The sequence below is a fragment of the Rattus norvegicus genome, chromosome 10, assembly GCF_036323735.1.
Source record: "Rattus norvegicus strain BN/NHsdMcwi chromosome 10, GRCr8, whole genome shotgun sequence".
Taxonomy (NCBI): Eukaryota; Metazoa; Chordata; class Mammalia; order Rodentia; family Muridae; genus Rattus; species Rattus norvegicus.
In genome coordinates, this window is record NC_086028.1 from 5,551,704 (window position 1) to 5,569,619 (window position 17,916).

At 47.4% G+C, this 17,916-nt stretch overlaps 1 protein-coding gene across 14 annotated transcripts in view; it reads right to left on the minus strand.

Annotated features, from left to right (window-relative positions):
* Positions 1-17,916, minus strand: part of Clec16a (C-type lectin domain containing 16A) — a 196,522-nt gene that overhangs the window by 116,979 nt on the left and 61,627 nt on the right. For 13 of the 14 annotated variants that reach the window (XM_063268510.1, XM_063268511.1, XM_008767506.4 and 10 more), the window contains 2 exons: positions 12,512-12,644; positions 9,552-9,652 (listed from right to left, as the gene is read on the minus strand). In XM_063268510.1, the coding sequence (XP_063124580.1) occupies positions 9,552-9,652; positions 12,512-12,644 (234 nt within the window). Of the gene's footprint in view, positions 1-2,017; positions 9,424-9,551; positions 9,653-12,511; positions 12,645-17,916 lie in introns of those variants that run through there. The other variant, XM_039087046.2, reaches the window with a different exon arrangement.

Here is a 17,916-nt window from a genome sequence, read left to right on the forward strand (position 1 = left end):
CACTGGGTAGTTAGTCACTGTCACCTCTTACTGGGTACCTACGGGAATCTGTGGTTGCATCCTGGGTAATATGCTTCTGTTTAGTGCGGGTTGCAAAAGGGGAGATGAAGAAGTAGAAGAAAATCAAGAAACTCAAGAAAAGTGAAAGTCAGGCTGCAGGAGACCAAAGACGGAACTTTTCTGGTGAAGCTTTTGAACTTCTGTTGCTTCATGTTTCTGAAGGTCAACTTTGAGGCACAGCTGTGGGGGTGGTCTTGTGCACTGATCATTGAGCATCTCCTGTATCAATGTTGTGTAAAGAATGTGCCCCAATTATCTCTGATTGGTTAATAAAGAGCTGACCAGCCTATGGCTGGGCAAAAAATATAATAGGGCAGCACTTCCTTTCTAAGTCAGGGGGTCCCAGGTAGAAAGAAAGGAAGAGAGGATCACGTGGAAGAAGAAAAGAGATGACCATGTGGAGAGGTCCCGGGGGAATCCTGATGAGCATGAAGAGCAGATCACCAAGACACTGGCCGGGAAGACGCACATGGAGCAGAGTAAGCCACGGAGAGACTCAGACTGAAGGTGAAGGGCGCGTGGCTGTGAGATACGATAGCTTAGAGGGTTAGCGTGGCTTAGAACCTGCTCACCCCAGCTTGCAGTTTGCTAATAAACTCACGAGACCTTTGTGTCCATTATTTGAGAAGCAGAATGGGAACAGATAAAAACTCCACCCCAAAATTATAGTCTACACACATCTGGGGAGGGCTGAGGTAGGGCCCTTCACAGAGGTCGGCGGGAAGCCAGTGGAGTAGGAAGAAGTAGTAGCCTTCATTGTGTTCTGGCTAGCTCTGGGTAGCTCGCCTTCATCTTCCAAGCCAATCAAGGTGAGTTCCATGTCTGGTTCTACTCCCAGATCTGAATGCAAAGCACAGGCCGCAAGGAAAGACAGTAGAGTAGGTTCTGCTCTGTTTTCTACCCTGGTAGCACTAAAACCTCATAAGATCTTGGTTCTTTTCACTAAGTTCCTTCAGTGTCAGGTACCTTGCTGTCTCTCCTGCAGCCTCTAAGACCTCCTCTGTTCCTTTGAATCCACCCCTCTGCCTGGGCCCCAGTTGTCAAGGTGTGTGTAGCAATACACAACACCACACATTGCCACCACCCTGAAAGCAGTTAGAGCCCTCAAACACCAATCAAGTGCTTCTCAAGAAGGTTTCATCATATGCCAAGACCTAACTCCAAACAACTAACCAATCGAAAAGCTTAGGTTCTATACAGACAAGGTATTTCTAGAGGAAGGGTACAGTTCCTGTGAAGGTTCTTCCTAGCACCTGCAAGGCCCTGGTTCCACCCCCGAGCCTAGGAAAAAGAGATGAATAAAATAAGTCTACATAAAGTGAGCTCAAAGAAGAAGCCTGCTAAGACCGCAGAGGTAGGAAAAAGCCCAGAGCCAACTCCATTTTCTGCTTTTCTGCCCATATTATGAGATCCTGCTCGTCCATTTTTCCCTCTACCTGCCCCAAAGTATGTGTGTCTTGCTATTACTCTCAATTCAAAGGCCACTGGATCAGATCTTAATGGAGGTACTTTTTTATTTTTGAAGAAGGTCTCACACGTAGCCTCAGACTGACCAACGGCTCTCCACCTTCCTGAAAATGGTAGGGATTATAGATATGGGCAACCCACTCACTGAATTAACTCATTTTATTATTTAAAGATTTTAATTATATCTACTTATGGTGGCGTAAGTGTAGTGGCCAGAGGACAACTGATGAAAGTTGGCTCTCTCTGTCTACCGTGTGGGGCCCAGGGATCAAACATGGGTGGCTAAGCTGGGCAGCAAGTGCACCTTTACTTGATAAACTGTCTCGCCAGACTTTAGTTAGTTAATTATTTGAAATCAACTCTGGCCCACTGTAAACAAAATAAAGCAAAACTAAACCAAAAAAACAAACAAGTAAAACAAAAACAAAAACAAATCAACAATAACCAAAGAAACAAAAGAGTGCTCCAATTTGAACAGGAGAAAGGTTACCACACAAGCAGCTGTGGAAAGGAGATCCTGAGCAGTCAGTCAGTTGAGCTGGACAGTTCAACACAGGCCAGGAGACAGGAGGCCTGGCTGGATCCGGTCTTGTTCTCTGTGACAAGCAGTGCATCATGACTGTGAACAGCCTTGGGAAGCAGTGTGCGGGGAAGCATTTCATTTGGGATTTTGAACTACCTGACTAAAAGAAACTGTCTGATGGTGCTGAAGGAACAAGGTCCATGATGGTTTAACCTTCGCATGCCACTTGACTACGTCTGGAATGACAGAGGAGACACAGACAGGCATGTCTGGGAGGGCATTTCCATAGAGGTTTAGCAGAGGAGGGACGACCCACTTCAAGTATATCGCTCTGCTTTCTGACTGAGGACATGATACAATAATCTGTCTCATGCTTCAGCCCCGACAGACTACCACCCTTCTAAAACATGACCCAAAGTCAAACCTTCACTTTCCCGACTCTTGTCATTGCCCAAACATGACAGGGCATGCATATAAAATGTGAGAAGGCACACAGGTATGATCCGTACATGTGGTATGGTTTTCAGTTACAGAAAGGCAGGCTTGGTGGCAAATGAGCGACAGCCTCTTTCCAGTCATTTCCCTCTGTCTGAGATAAGCCTCTGAAATAAGGTTTTGCCTGTTGCCTCAAGTCTCGAGTGCCTCAAGAAAACTTCCACAGAGACCTTTATATGCAGCACAGGACTCACTGAGATCTGAGATCTGCCTCCCAGCCGGCCGTGTGCGCCCTCATTCCTTTCCTGCCAACGATCAGGATGGAGAGAGGTATAGAGATTGTCACTTTCAATTAACAAATCCAAAGAACCCAGAAGAGATAGGAAAGGCATGGCTCCACACTGTAGTCAGGCTTCCCTCCTAGCTTGGACTTCTAGATTCTTCTTAGCTGCCGTGCACACACAGGTCAGGGGTGGAAGAGACACCTTTGGCAAAGGAAGCAGATGGAGACCTGATCGAGGAGTAGACATGAACAGGAAAGAAAACATGTCGACTCAGTTTTCTGTTGCTTGTGACCTCAGGTTATTCTAGCTGTAGCCTCATAGGCACTGGCAGCACTGGCGATCTCTAGACCAACAGTTCTGAGAGCTATGCGGACTGTAAGTCAGTCTGGAATGTATTTCCCATTCTCAGCTTGCATCAGCTGCAATCTGCAAAGTAGTGTCTGCCAGCTCTCATCCCCAGAATCTTGTCACCCACTTTTCAGCTTTTCTATACCTCTTGGTGGTGTTCCAGGAACTTCTTAGCAAAACAAAACAAATTCCAAAGCCCAAAGTGCCTCCTAGGTAAACAGTGGGGGCGGGATTGGACAGGGAGTGAAATGGAGAGACTAGGACTACAGAGCCGCCCAATACGCAGTCTCTACTCAGACTTGCATTTTCTATTACAGATACTAACCAGAATTTATTATGTGGCCCAGCTGAATCATGCTACCGCCTTCCTTAGTCAGGCAACCCTTCCCACTGTGGGGCCTTCGTTTCAGAGCAGATCTCATCTACTAAGATTTACGGGAAGGCTTGAGCTCACATTTGGTTTCTATTAACAAGGCTTTCAGGCTGAAATTGTTTTCTAAGGGGGAAATATCTACTGAGAAAAGAATATCTTATTTGGGGACTGCTTCAGGGGAAGGGCATGGGAAAGAGAAGCTGGAATCAAATGTAGCTAACCAGAAAGCCAGCCAGCTAAACAGCCACCACTCGAAGTCACTCAAGGCAGCCCCTGTGCCCAGGGGCCAGGCTGGCACACCATGTGTAGCAGCCCCTCCACCAGCAGCTTCCCCAGGGTGTCAGGGTCTCTGGCTGTCAAACTTGAGTTTTGTTTTTGTTTTTGTTTTTTTAACATTTTCTTTAATTTGCCTGTTTAAATGGCCCAATTTTACTAGCTCTAAACACTATTTGTCACAGAGAAACTTGAGTCAGGAATTTGGTCACCACCCAGATTGTTCCCATCCACATCAGGAGGAAGGCTTGGTCCTCAGCTGTGGCCACTCCTGTCACATTAGCACAAGGCCCTTGAGCAGTTGTAGGGTCCCCACTGACCTGTTCTCTTGCTGGACCTCACCCTTCCCACTCAGTTCGAGGTCTATCCTACCTGCATAGCCTGCTGATTTCCAAGTCTGTCACAGACCTTCCACCTCCATAGCCCACACCACTCCACTGCTTGCTTCCTCAAGACATGTGCAGCTTCGCTCCAGCAGCTCACTCCCCCAAGCTGAAACCCAGAGCTGGAGGCTCCTCTGGAAACTGGATCTGAGGATAGTCTCCTCCCTTTTTTCTTATCTTTTAAAAAAATTTCCTTCCTTCCTTATTTATGTATTTATTAGAATTATTTATTTTATGTGAGTACACTCTAGCTGTCTTCAGACACACCAGAAGAGGGCATCAGATCTCATTACGGATGGTTGTGAGCCACCATGTGGTTGCTGGGAATTGAACTCAGGACCTCTGGAAGAGCAGTCAGTGCTCTTAACCACTGAGCCATCTCTCCAGCCCCTCCTTATCCTTTACATTATTTATTTTATATGCACATGTACCTTGCCTGCATATATGTCTGTGCACCATATACATAGTTAACTGATGGTTGTAAGCCACCATGTGGGTGCTGGGAATCAAACCTGGGTCCTCTTGAAGAGCAGTCAGTGCTCTTAACTGCCAAGCCATCTCTCCAGCCTCTCTGAGGGCGTTTTCCTGCTTTTAAGTTCTCTAGGATTTTCCTACTATACTTGGCATAAACCCGAATCTCTTCACATGCCTCCCTGGCCAGTCTCACTGGGCCTATACAGTATGTCTGTACTTCCCTATGCAGGCCCTTTGTCTGGAGCGGTCTGCTTCATCCTTACAGAGCTAACTCCGTGGTACTCTTCCAGTTCTGTTATAAGTTGTTCTGTCCTTTGGAGAAGCATTCCCTGGCTGCTCTGACAGGGACCTGGCTTTACCTCCACTCTGCTCTCTCATTTCCTGCTTCCCTTTCCCATTGCCTTGATTTCTCTTCTTGTTCACTTGGATATGACTGGCCAGAATGGTCCCAGTTCATTCAGCAGTACCCTGCACAGGGCATGTGCTAGGCTTCCTCAATCCTTACTCACATTGTCCACATCCCGCATGGCTTATGTCTTCTGATTGGACTACTAGAGTCCATCTTGAGGGATGCAAAGTAGGTATGAAACTTCCAGGCTCAACTGGCTCTATAGCTACCATGGCTCACAAGAACAGAGCTCTTGGGCCACTGTACTTCCTCCTAGGATGACTCCAGCCTGCTGGCTTCTTGAATCACCTTCCCGCCCTAGTATATATGAGCACTGGCAGATGTATTCCCGGCACTGTGCACCCTGTGGCTCCATCCTTTGCCAACTTTCGTTTTGAGTACTTCTTCCTCAAACACATGGTCTAAGAACAGTCCAGAAGTCATTCCTGACTCCTGCAGGGAGGCTCCTGTGTGGTTTTCCAACAGGGATGCTAAGGGTCTCCCCAGAATAAGTACACACAACAACAAGTCAACTCCAGGCTAAACACATGTTCTTTAACATGCTGGTTTTAGTAACACTGAGAAAACTGTTTGTGAACTTCTTTAAAATGTTTTGGAATTTACTTTTTTTACTTTATATCTATGAATGTTTTGCCTATATGCACCACATGCATGCCTGATGATCTGCAAGCATGTGACGTTTGGAACTCTGGGGGCTCTTGAGAGTATAAAAACGCTAGAGTTCCGAGAGGGGCTTCGGCTGCTGCTGCTCCTCCTTCTGCTGGCTGCTGGCATTTGTTGGTTGGAGATGTCCTGATGATGAATCTCAAAACTGCCCCAAAGAACTCAGTGCTCCTAATCAGCAGGAGACAGCCTAATGATAGTAACACCCTTCCTCTCTAGCCTTCCTTCTCTTCTACCTAGTGTTGGAGGGTTGGGAGGGATTAGGTGGAGAAGGGTGGAACCTATAAGGTAGCCAAAAGTCTGGTCTGGCTACAATGTTCTGGAAACAATGATGAGTCAGTCAGTCTCTCTCTCTCTCTCTCTCTCTCTCTCTCTCTCTCTCTCTCTCTCTTTCACACACACACACACACACACACACACACACACACACACACACACACAATAATCTAAACTTTTAAGAAACCACAGAAAGAAAGTAAATCTGTAGGAAGCAGCAGAATATATGAAATAAATTTAAGAATAGAAATCAGTGAAACAGGAAATCCATCAAGAATGTCAGTAAAACTGATAATCCTCTAGGCAAAGTGATCAGAAAAAGATGAGATGATCCCAAATTATCAATATCACAAACTAGACAGAGCCCAGTCTCAGATCTTCTAGACAACGCAAGATGACAGAAGAGAGCCCTGGACATACTGTAATAACACATCTGACAGGTTAGATGAAATGACCAAATGCCTTGACAGATGTGAATCAGCAAAGCTCACGCAAGAGGGAAATTCTAACATTGCCACAAGAAACTCAGTGGTTACAACTTTCCTTTAGTCGAGTGTGCTGGAGCTCTCCTGCAATCCCAGTATTTGGAATGTAAGGCCCTGGGACCAGGGGCATTCCTGGGACAAGCTAGAAACCAATGCAAAGGAAACTCCCAGAATCTATGAGGGTGGTCCCAGCTAAGACTCTTAGCAATGGGGGGACACAGAGCCTAAACTGGCCATCTCTTGTAACCAGGCAAGACTTCCAGTAGAGGGATTGGGTCACCAACTCAGCCATAAAACCTTCGAACTGCAAGTGCTGGGGTAAAGGTGGCCCAGAAGTTGGGGGGTGGGGTGGCCAGCCAATAACTGGTCCAGCTTGATACCCATGTCACAAGAGGAAGCCCACCTCTGACACCGCCTGGAGAGCCAGATCCCAGAGGCTGAATGAATAGCCTAGAAACCTAGGATAGACCCAAACAGGACTGGTAAACAAGCAAATGAACAGAAGAAACAAAGTCCATGAAATGGTTTCTAATAATATTCTGCTATACTCGTAGATTGGCATCTAGCCCAATTATCATCAGAGAGGCTTTACCCAGCAATTGATGGAAACAGATGCAGAGACCCACAGCTAAATATTAGGTAGAGCTCGGGGGATTATGCGGAAGAGGGGAGGAGGGATTGTAGGAGTCAGAAAGGTCAAGGACACCATAAGAAAACCCACAGAATCAACTAACCTGGGTCCATAGGAGCTCAGAGAATGAACCACTAACCAGGGAGCCTGCATGGCACTGCCCTCGGCCCTCTGGGTACGTTACAGTTGTGTAGCTTGGTCTTCCTGTGGGGCTCCTAACAGTGGGAGCAGGAGCTGTCTCTGACTCTGTTGCCTACCTTTGCTCCTGAGGCTGGGTTTAAGGTGTGCATCAGCACCACCCGGCAATAATACAGTTTCCTCAAAAACTAAGTACATAAGTGCAGTGCGTCCGGACAGCAGCATCACTTATGAACGCAGATACAAACGTCCTTCTCAGTGGGGACTGCGGCTCCAGCTCGGCTGGTGGAGCATTACCCCAGCTCAGACCTGGTTTAGCACTGTCAAAGGAAGGAATGATGGTGCACACCTAATCGCAGCCCTGAGAGGCAGGAGAATCAGCTCATCCCCAGCTACAGAGTGGATCCCAGATTAGCCTGGGATGCATGAGACCTTGCCTCAAAAACCAAAACAAACAAAACAACCTTAAGAAAAAAAAAAACTTAGCAGGTCATATCCAGCAATGTGCACAAAATTTCACAGCAGGTAGAACCAACCCAGAGTTACCCGGGAGAACTGGAGACAGCTTTGGAGAAGGTGATTTCTAGTGGAACGCTGAGAGGGAAGCACAGGCAGTGACTTGGAGAAGAGAGAACATCCAGAGAGAGCACAACTGCATAAGAAAGCAAGGCTCTCTGGGTACAGGTGCCATGTCCACACTGTGGTGGCGGCTACTGCACTTCTGAAGGAGAGTCCCAGACACAGGGCTGAGCTCAGGATCGAGTGTGCTATGATCCCACCCCAGCCAACATTAACCATCTTGGGACTGACTAGGACCACATGGGAAGGCTCATGAGTATTCATTGCTGAGGTCTCTAGCAGTCCTTTCTGGTCCTTCCCTGGTTCTTTCATCAGTCTCTAGGCTCCTGTGAGGTGCCCCAGGCCTTCTTATAGGCTCTCCTTTCCACCTCCATGGAAGAGAGGCAGTTTCCACTGCTTGGCCACAGATGATGGAGGAGAGTTGCCTCAAGCTCACCTCTACCAGATGTCTGTTGCTGTACCTGAGGGTGAAAACCCTCCAGCTAAAGGTCTGAGAAGGGAATCCTTGAAATCAAATCAAGGTGGAAAAGCAGGTCCTTTCTAGATACTCCACAGAACAGGGACAAAAGGGTAGAGGTTAAAGGAGAAGCTAAAGATTCCTGAACTGCAAAGAACAGTTGTAAGCGGGGGAGGGATATGGACATTGGACAACAAAGCAGCAACCTTGTGCTTTACCCTAGTGCTATTTACTAAGGAGATGCAGAACAAGTATCACCCAGACACCCAACAGGCATTTCCATACAGATGTCAAACACTGTGTTAACCCTGAAGGCAAGAGAAGAGTAGGCCCAGCAGCTGGCCATACAGACAACATAGGAGCCATGGTGCAGTTGGCTGTCCTCTTAACTGAGTTCATAGAGGACGTGTGAGAAACTGACCGAGAAGTTGCCTTCAACAGGAAGGCTGGAGACACAGCAGCGGGGAGGCATTTGCCATTAGGTGTTCTTGCTGACTGGCTTAATGTTGAAGACTAATGATTTAGGAATAAATAAAAGGACATTCAGTTCTGCTCCAGCCATAGGCTGTCTTCTTAGTAGCATCACTTCTATCTACTCCCAATATAAATTTCCTGGAAGGCTATTTGACAATGTGTGTCAATCTATGCCAACTCTAGTTCTTGTGAATATTCTTGAGGAAAGTCTCCAAACTTGGCTGTGGGGAGCAAGATGGGCCAACACTAGAATCAGCTTCCAGCACTGGGCACTGAGGGAGGGATTGGTACATGCCAGTAAACGGTCAGCTCCATTGGAACTGGGGCCTGGCCACACAGCCTGAACAAGGAAGCTGGAGAACCACAGCTCTCTTCAGAAAGGAAACCTAGGCTTCCACACAGGCCTATTTTAGCACTGAGCCCACGGCAAGAATATCAAGTATTATAAATAGCAAACCCAAGGTTCCAATTTGACTGGTTTGTCTCTGATGTCAGGAAAGTGGTCGTTGGTTAGGTTAGTTGTAAAGCAGAGAGGGGTCTGTAGAAAGCCACAGTGGGGAAGCCGCCTCACTGGGTTAGACAGCCACGCTTGACTTTTCCTGACCAGGCCTGAGTCACCAATGCTTGTGGCTTCAGTCTGCAGAAAACACCTGAGAAGTGAAATGAGACTAAAGGAGAGCAGTGCAGGAGTCAGCCTCAGAGACCAGGGGGGAAACTCCGTTCTAAAGTCCCTCCTCCCTCCGCAGCAATGAAGAGGAAGGTTGCTACAGAGCACATCATGGTCACAAACACCAGGCAGGTGAGAAGAAGCATACATACCTTTGTTATGAGACATGGCATAGAGGAGGCAGAGCACGAAGAGGGCATGATAATCATCGTCAGGGCTGTCCAGGGCATGGTACACCATATCCAGGAAGGGTCTGCACAAGAGGAAAGCTCTGTGAGCCTCTGGCACAGTGTGCATTTCCCTCTCTCACCTGACAACATCAGCTGTCTTTGCTTCTCATGGTCTAAGGCCACTAGCTTGTGGTAAATGCAGAGTATGCCTGGTCCAGAATCAGGCATTGGGAACACATCCATACAAATGAGAGATGGACTCTGACCTTGGAAAGATGCTATGGGGGCAGAGTTGGGGGCTGACCAAGGATAGACCACTCAGACACTTAACAGTCACGGTGACTCTGAGACGGCAGGTACTCCCATGCCAGCTGGCAGACAGCACAGGCATGCATCATTACTTTAAAGAAGGGTGGGAGGAATCAAGATAAGAAGAGGACCAGTATAACAGACCTATACCATGGGGCAAGGCACCATTAGAAACATTTAAAGGTACAGCTAGAGTCACACTTCCTGGGTTCAAATGCCAGTTTGCTTTTTCCTGCTACAAACCCCCTGGTGAGTTCCTTAACTGCTCAGAAGTGCTACAGCCCAGGAGGCTGACTGGAGGGCCTCAGCATAGGGCCATGCCCTGCACTCGATTACTATACTTGCTATTTCAAGGACACTTCTCCGTGAATTAATTCTGACTGTGTCCTGGCTTAGCAACCTCTTGGGCTAATACTCCTTGACTAGAAGAACTGATGGTGAGGTCTCTCACTCTTTGATATAAAAAGTAGCCACAACCTGGAAAATACAATGCCGCCCAAATGCCACCCTTCCCAAGGTAGGGCCTAGCCTGACAAGACTTCAGTAACAGTAAACACAGTAGCACAGGGCGGGCCTGGGGGCAGGAGGCCGCGCTCCCATCTGAGGCCGCGCCACTGAATGCCAGGCTGAGGTGAAGAAAGCCAAGTTCTGCAGAGAGCGATCGAGGCTGTATTCACACCGGGAAGGACACGTGGGCATTAGCAGTATGGACTATCTATGAGGACTGAAAATAGAAAATAGGACTGTTCAGAGGAGACCATTTGCTGCAGAATCTTCCATATCATCTTGAGAATTTTAGGCTTTTGATGAGGCAGATCTGGAGATGGAAGTGGAGGGCCTTGAGCATGGTAGGCAAATGTTCTGCTACTGAGTTACATTCCTACCTCCTCACTCTGAGTCCCCAGCTACATAATGCATCAACACAGAATATTAAGCTGAAAAATGAAAATAAAGAAGTAGTAAAAATGTATTTGTCATGTTTCACATAAATGCTAGATACACAAAACTTAAAAGGAAAACCTTAAGGGGACAGTGCCCTTAAGAGGGTCCCTGCGGAGGTGGCTCCTCCATGTAATCATGTCCACAGCTCTGCTATGTGCAGACTTGGGCTCTATAAGCTTCTGGCAATAACTATGCCAAATCTGAGACTGGGGTAAAGTGTAAAACATTTCTCTAAGTTAGCTGGCTGCAATTTGGATTGCATTTGCACTTGGAAATAGTACGCATGACCAAGTACAATAACCAAGGGAGGCTAGTGGGTGAGCTGTCTTTTACGCATGAGATGAAGGATTATGAAGCCACGAAGCATCCACTTACTAACAGGATTGTGATGTGAAAAAGACACGGAGGTTAGTACTAGATAACAAAAGGGAGAAATAAAACAAGACAGGAATGAACTAGGGACAAGGGGTGAAAAGTTGGTAAGAGACACTGAAGTCGGAACATCTGGGAGCACTGACTTTTCTTTTTTGTACTCCTAAAGAGTTTTCACATTTTTCTGGAGGTGCATCATTTATTTATCTTTTAAGGATTGCTGAGCAGGGTGCACATCTTTAATCCCTGCATTTAGGAGACAAAGACAAGTGAACTCTGGGGGTTCCTGGCCAGCCAGAGAAAACTACTTACTAAGCTAGTCCCGAAACAAAACAACAAATTTGGGGGGGGGGCATCTTTGTACTTTATTTTGGGTCTAACCAGACCCCGAGTGTAGGCTAAACTCTGTACAAGGGAAACCCCAGCAGTTCCAGTTCTCTCTGTGGTGGAATAGACATCAAGATTCAGCTGATGCTCTAGGAAACAGATGGCCATTTTCCTTTGCTCTCAGGCTGAGAAGTGGGTGTTAGGAATGCTGCCTCAGGCTCAGGGACACACAGAAAACCTGTAGGATTCCAGCTTCAGCCACTTGAGTCATTGTCTGCTAATTAGAAAGCTATGTGGTCACAGTTACCAGTTAAGTCATCCAAGGTTTAAAAAGAACCCAATCAACTCTTAGAAACCCCTGTTCCCTAAAATGCAGGAAAAAGAAGTCATTCAGTCCCAATCAGACAAAATGCTCTCCTCCATTTCACAAAGCTACACTGTTACTGTTTCAGGTAAACATGATTCCCCATATTTGATCCTACAAATCTGAGCACATCACCACAGGGTCACAGAAAGGAGCAGTGTTCTGGAAGCACATACATCAGCGTTGCAAGCCATCTCTGAGGTGACAACAACAGGTCAGAGTAACAGGGCCAGGACAGGTGGCAGCACTGAATCACTCTGACTATGGGCAAAGGCCTCACAGACATGGGCAAGATGGTAAGCAGGGATTGAGATGGGGGTCCCATGCCTGACGCAGGAGACGGTCTTCCTGGGAATGGCCTCCATCCTTTAGACCCAGCCTAGCTACCAACTGTCCTGGACTAGCCACCTTGTCAAAGAAAAGGGCATGAGGCTGTGACTAAGGCCAGCTCTTCCCTTACGTACTCCAAGAGCTTGTATCTCTGCGTGGCTAGAGGCCAGAGCAGAGGAAATGAATAGAAGCAGAGCCAACTGGTAGGCTGGTGGGCAGAAGAAGCCATGATGAGGTGTTTACCCTTTCTCAAGGCGAGGGGCTGTGCAGCAGTTCCCAGCAGTGCCTAGCCGCTTACCTGCTCCACTGTGCGTTCTCTGAGCTCGTGGCAGCGCTCTTCTCCTCGTCTGTGGTGTTCTGCTCCTGCACCGAGGCCCCGGCAGTGGCCACCTCTGAGAGCTTGCCAAGCTTCATGATCACCATCTCAATCTCTGGAGGCAAACATGGAGATGGGTGAGCCCAGCCGGCATCAGTAACAGACGCTCAAGTTGTAGACCAAACATGTGTAAAGCACCCAGACATGCCAAGCAAGCCTCAACAGGGGAGGTGGACGCCAGCAATATGGGGGAAAACTATCTAGGCCAGGCCTCTGTCTATCCATCTGAGCAATACCAAGACGTGAGCCCTGACTTGGACAAACACACAAGGAAGTTACCTGTTTTACTTCCTGACTTAAGACACTTAACTCGGTCATTGCCACATTTCCTTTCCAAAGGGTTGGAGGCAGCTCAGGGGATGGAACATGAGGCTAGTGCGTCCTTACCTAAGATCACTGGACTGCTCTGAAGCTCTTTACACTTTAGAAACAGCTCTGGCAGGACAGAGGCCATGTTTCCGCCTTTCTATTATAACCTCTGGAATGTAGACACGTTAGGAACCTCATTTTATTTTTCCCAACTCTGGGAGAAGAACGTACAGCAACTGACTGAAAGTGTGGTATATATTTTCTTTTCACAAACATTAAGCACCACTGAGCAAAAGTGAAGTCAAGAGCGCTCCTGTGCTTCCTGGTGTCCCCATCAAGAGTTCTTGTCATGTGCTGAGGCCATTCTCAGGCAAGTGCCCTTCTCCTGGGGTGTCCACTGGTGTATGCCGATCCCTAGCTGGCTCCGCGTCCTATTACCCTCATCTGCTCTCCACTCCAACTAGAGGACTATCCCAAGTGATAATAAGTGGAAACAAGCTCGTGTCCCTCTTGTGTTTCAAGCTCCCCACGCCTTCTCCTCACACTCAGGATGAAATCCAAAGGGCGCAGACCATGGCCTCACTCCTCCTACGCCTGGCCTGTCTGCCTCTGATCTCATACCCTGGCCTGTCTGCCTTGCTGGCCCCACTCTGGCCATGTTAGACGTATTGTTTGCTGGCTGTCAAATGACCCACACTTTCTCAGACATGGGCGTTTCTCAGTTACCTCTTCCAATGCTCAGATAAATGTCACCTCCTTGGAGATGCCTTGGTCACTGTCCTTCCCTGTTGTTCCCTTAGCTCTTTTTAGGTGAGAACAACTAGACTGTACACTGTGTCCAGTTTTACTCCTTCCCCTTTCCCTCTTCATGTCCTTTCTGGTTCTAGTGTCTCATGAGATCAAGCCACTGTGTGGAGGCTCTTCTTGGCCCTGAGAGATTTTCAGGATTTTCCTGGATTTGGAAGAACTTGGTAATGTATGGGGTCCTGGCCAGAAATTTTAAGAAATCCCTGGACTGGAGTTTGTCTGATCCACACTGGCCACCTCCCACCCCAGTTATTAGGCTGGGGCTGATTTGAAGAAGACAACCGCAGATGGGAAGTGTCCTTGTGACATCATGGGCAGTACACACACTGGCACATGACTTAAGCCCAGTGTCAGTTCTCCACTGCCCGTGCTTCTATCAGGTGTTGCCACGGTCAAGCTGCTCCTGTCTGCCTCTTATGCCACATTCTGTTGTTGGTGCTGCGATCATTGCTTGCAGTGCAGGGGCTCAAATCTGGGGCCTCAGGCATGGTAGTTGCAAAGCCCTTTGAGCTACACCTCCCAACACTATTGGTATAAATTGTTTGGAATTCTTCAGAGCTCCTCTGCTTGTCACCTTGTTTCTGTTCCCCTCTGCATTACCTCTGACCACTAGCATTGGCATTCTATTGTTTTGCCTACTTACTCTTGGCTATCTATCACCTACTGGTATGGGCTTCATAAGCATAGCTACCTCCCCAGCACACAGTGTTCCTCTTGAATATGTGAATGGATCACTCTCTGTGTCTAGTACAATATGGGAAGTTTGGGTGCAGACAGGACCAGCAATGGGGTTGTAGTAGCTGTGGTAAGGGGTGGAGTGCTTGAGAGCCTGATATGTTCACAAAGTTCTTTCATGGGAGATGTCTGACCGCCCCTGTGCCACACATCCTCCTGCCCCCCATATATACACTCTCTTTCTGGGCTCTCTTAGAGTGATATACTTGTAGCCAGACCTTGGCATGGAGGCAATACCACACATGTCACACGTTCCCTTGGGACCAAGACCTCTGGAGGCTTACTTTGGGCCCCCTGCCTTCCCTACTTAATCTGAAGTCAGATGCTAGCTGAAAGTCTCCCATAGGGAGGTCACCATCACATAGGTAGGTGATACACCAATAAGTAATCTTCAAGGGGTGTGTAGACAAGTGTTCTCTCTGGTTGTTTTATATGTGTCTTATAGGCCTTGGCAGACAATTCTAGCTGCATAAAGAGCCAATTCTTTAGTACAATGAGGCTAAATTTAAAAAACAAGTGCATCAGTTCCTACTGAGTGGACAACAGAACACACAGCCCTCAGTCACACTGTACAGGAGACCGCACCAACAACAGAACACAATTCATAGTCATGGCTGTGCAGAGAGATGGCACCAACCCTGTATTAGGCACCATTTTTTCTTTCCTTGTTGTTCTGCAGTTCTCTTCAATACCTAACTCCTTCCTAGGCATCTCAGGCTTCTCCAGAGTGAGCTACAAGACCGTTTGCTAGGTAGGTCTTTTCTTGTCCTTAAAGTATCTATTTTCTTACCCTTAGAGTATTTTGTTTGCTTTACACTGTCTATGACTTAATACGGTGATGAGAATATGTATAATTTACAATAAATGTGCGTCTTCCTAAGAGGTGCAGGCTTTTATTTTGTTTGTATCTTGTGTGTTTACTGATAAGGAATGTCACCGAAGACATTTGGAGTCTACCAAGCTATGACACTGGCTTCCCCTTGGCTCCGGCCTCTGACTCCTGCCTAGTAGTCCAAGGTTCAACTTGCGCATGCTATGAGCTCACTTTCCCTAGCAGAGCTCTACCCTGCTTGGCTGACATGGTGGGAACACTGTTTCTCAGGACTCCCCAAGGTCACAGAGCCAAGTTCCAGTGCCTAGTGTGGTGGACAAGCCAGCATATCACAGTAGTCCCTTCTTCAGCCTTTTCCTGTCCCTGGACACCATTAGGACTCTGGAGCAAGAGAAGAGTTTAAGACAATCCAGCTCATTACTACTTAGGCAATATTTCAAGTGACTTAATAACTTTGTTTTCTGCAATGCTGGAGATAGAACCCAGAACCTTGTGCATACTGGGCAAGTCCTCTGCCACTGAGCCACACCCTTAGCCATCCAAGGGACTTTCCAAGGCATGCCAACATGGTGGACAGTTGAGCAGAGGGTTGCTCCAGGTCAAAGTGGAGCCAATACCAACTGTCTGCCCCCATGGTCACTCAGGTACTATAGAGCCCCTTCCTGGAAATCTAGCATCTTAAAAAAAAAAAAAAAGAAGAAGAAGACTACGACAACAACAACGATGACGACGACAACATACCTGAAATCTGCTTGTTTGCTCCAAATTTGGCCACCAACTCTGGGAAAGAGCCACCCAGAAGTGCAATGGTTCTCTATGCAGTCAGAACACACAGCAGAACCTAGCCCAGCCCCCACTGTGGTAGTAGAAGGCAGCAGTAGCTGATCCTAGCACCTTAAGTCCTGGCCCTGTCACCCTGTGCTCCTAGCTGCTCAGCCAATCCTAGCACCTTGAGTTTCCCAGACTCAACTGATCCCTAGGTGAGTGTAGACTAGTTCTTTCAAAGTCACGATGGGTCTCCATCTTCTGCAAACAATTGTATCCAGTTAAGTTTGACAGTGGAACTTCTTACCTGCTTCCTCCAGCTCCCTGTCCCTTCTGAAATAGAGAGGGTCCCCCCCAGGATGTCACAGCCCTGTAAGAGCCTGTGGTCTTTTCTGTGAACCCCTCTTTCTGCCATCCAGAGTGTCTATGGCAGTCTTGTACTGCTTTCCAGTCCCACCCTGACCTGCTCTTGCTGATGCTGTACTCATTCCAGGACATCCAGCTCCCACCAATGGGCCAGGCGGGACGCTCCAGTGACTAGGGAACTACCAAATGGTCAGAGATTCTGCTAATGGCAACTCAAGGGCTCCCTCTGAACCTCAATTATACTTCCAGTCATCCCCAGCCCCACCAGCCAGGCTTCTGTTTAAATGAGAATGGCATGTTGAAGGGATTAGCACTTAAAAAAAATGTAAATTGTGTGTATGGGGGAGGGCATGTGTGCCCGTGAGCAAATGCAGAGCCCAGGAGAGGCTATTGGGTGTCATGCTCTATCGCTTTCCACCTTAATTATCTGAGGCACTAAAAAGCACATCTGGTTTTTTGCTTGACTATTGGGGATTTGAACTCATGTCCCCAGGCTTATGCAACAAGCACCTTTACTGGTTGAACAAGCTTCCCAACCCTAATGGGTTCATTTTAAAACCGTGTGCCTGGGTTGGGGATTTAGCTCAGTGGTAGAGCGCTTGCCTAGGAAGCGCAAGGCCCTGGGTTCGGTCCCCAGCTCCAAAAAAAAGAACCAAAAAAAAAAAAAAAAAAAAAAAAAAAAACCCAAAAAACCCGTGTGCCTTCATTTAACCTGATAAGGTCCTTGGAGCTCTGCAGCTTTTACTAGGTACTGAGGCTATACAGGAAGTGTGTGTGTGTGTGTGTGTGTGTGTGTGTGTGTGTGTGAGTGTGTGTGTGTGTGTTTGTGTGTGTGTACTGTTTGGGTGGGATTAGGCAGGGTGGCCTTACTGGGGAAGTATGTCACTGGGGACCGGTTCTGAGGCTTAAAAGCCAGGTGCCACTTCTAGTTCACTCTCTGCTTGCTGCTTAGGGTTCAAGATACAAGCTCTCAGCTGTTCCTGCTGCCATGCCTGCCTGTGTGACATGTCCCCACTGTGGTGGCAATGGATTTTTATCCTTCTGGAATCTCGACAACAGAGAAAAGTGTCTAGACTACATCTATCACACTGCCTTGTGAGCAAAAAGGACAAACAAACAAACAAACAAACAAAACAAATACAAACTTGTCCCCCTTTTTTTTTTTTTGAGACAGAGTATGCAGCCCTAAGTTGCCGAGTTCCTCCTGCTTCAGCCTTTCCAGTGTTGGGATTATAGGTGTGCGCCACCACACCTGGCTAAATCTGCTTCTTTTTACAACACACACGGAGGCGAGAAGGGAGAGAAGATAATTCAGTAAAAAGGTAGAGGGATAAAAAGGGAGAGAAGGCATGTGGAAGCAAAGGACTTTTCTATATAGTTTTCAGTGTTAAAACACTATGTATTCTATAAAGGAATTCTGTGTGTGTGGGCTTGGGTTGGATATGAGCAGAATACATTGTACACATGTATTAGCTTGTAAAACATATATATGAAACTATATCAATAAGAACAC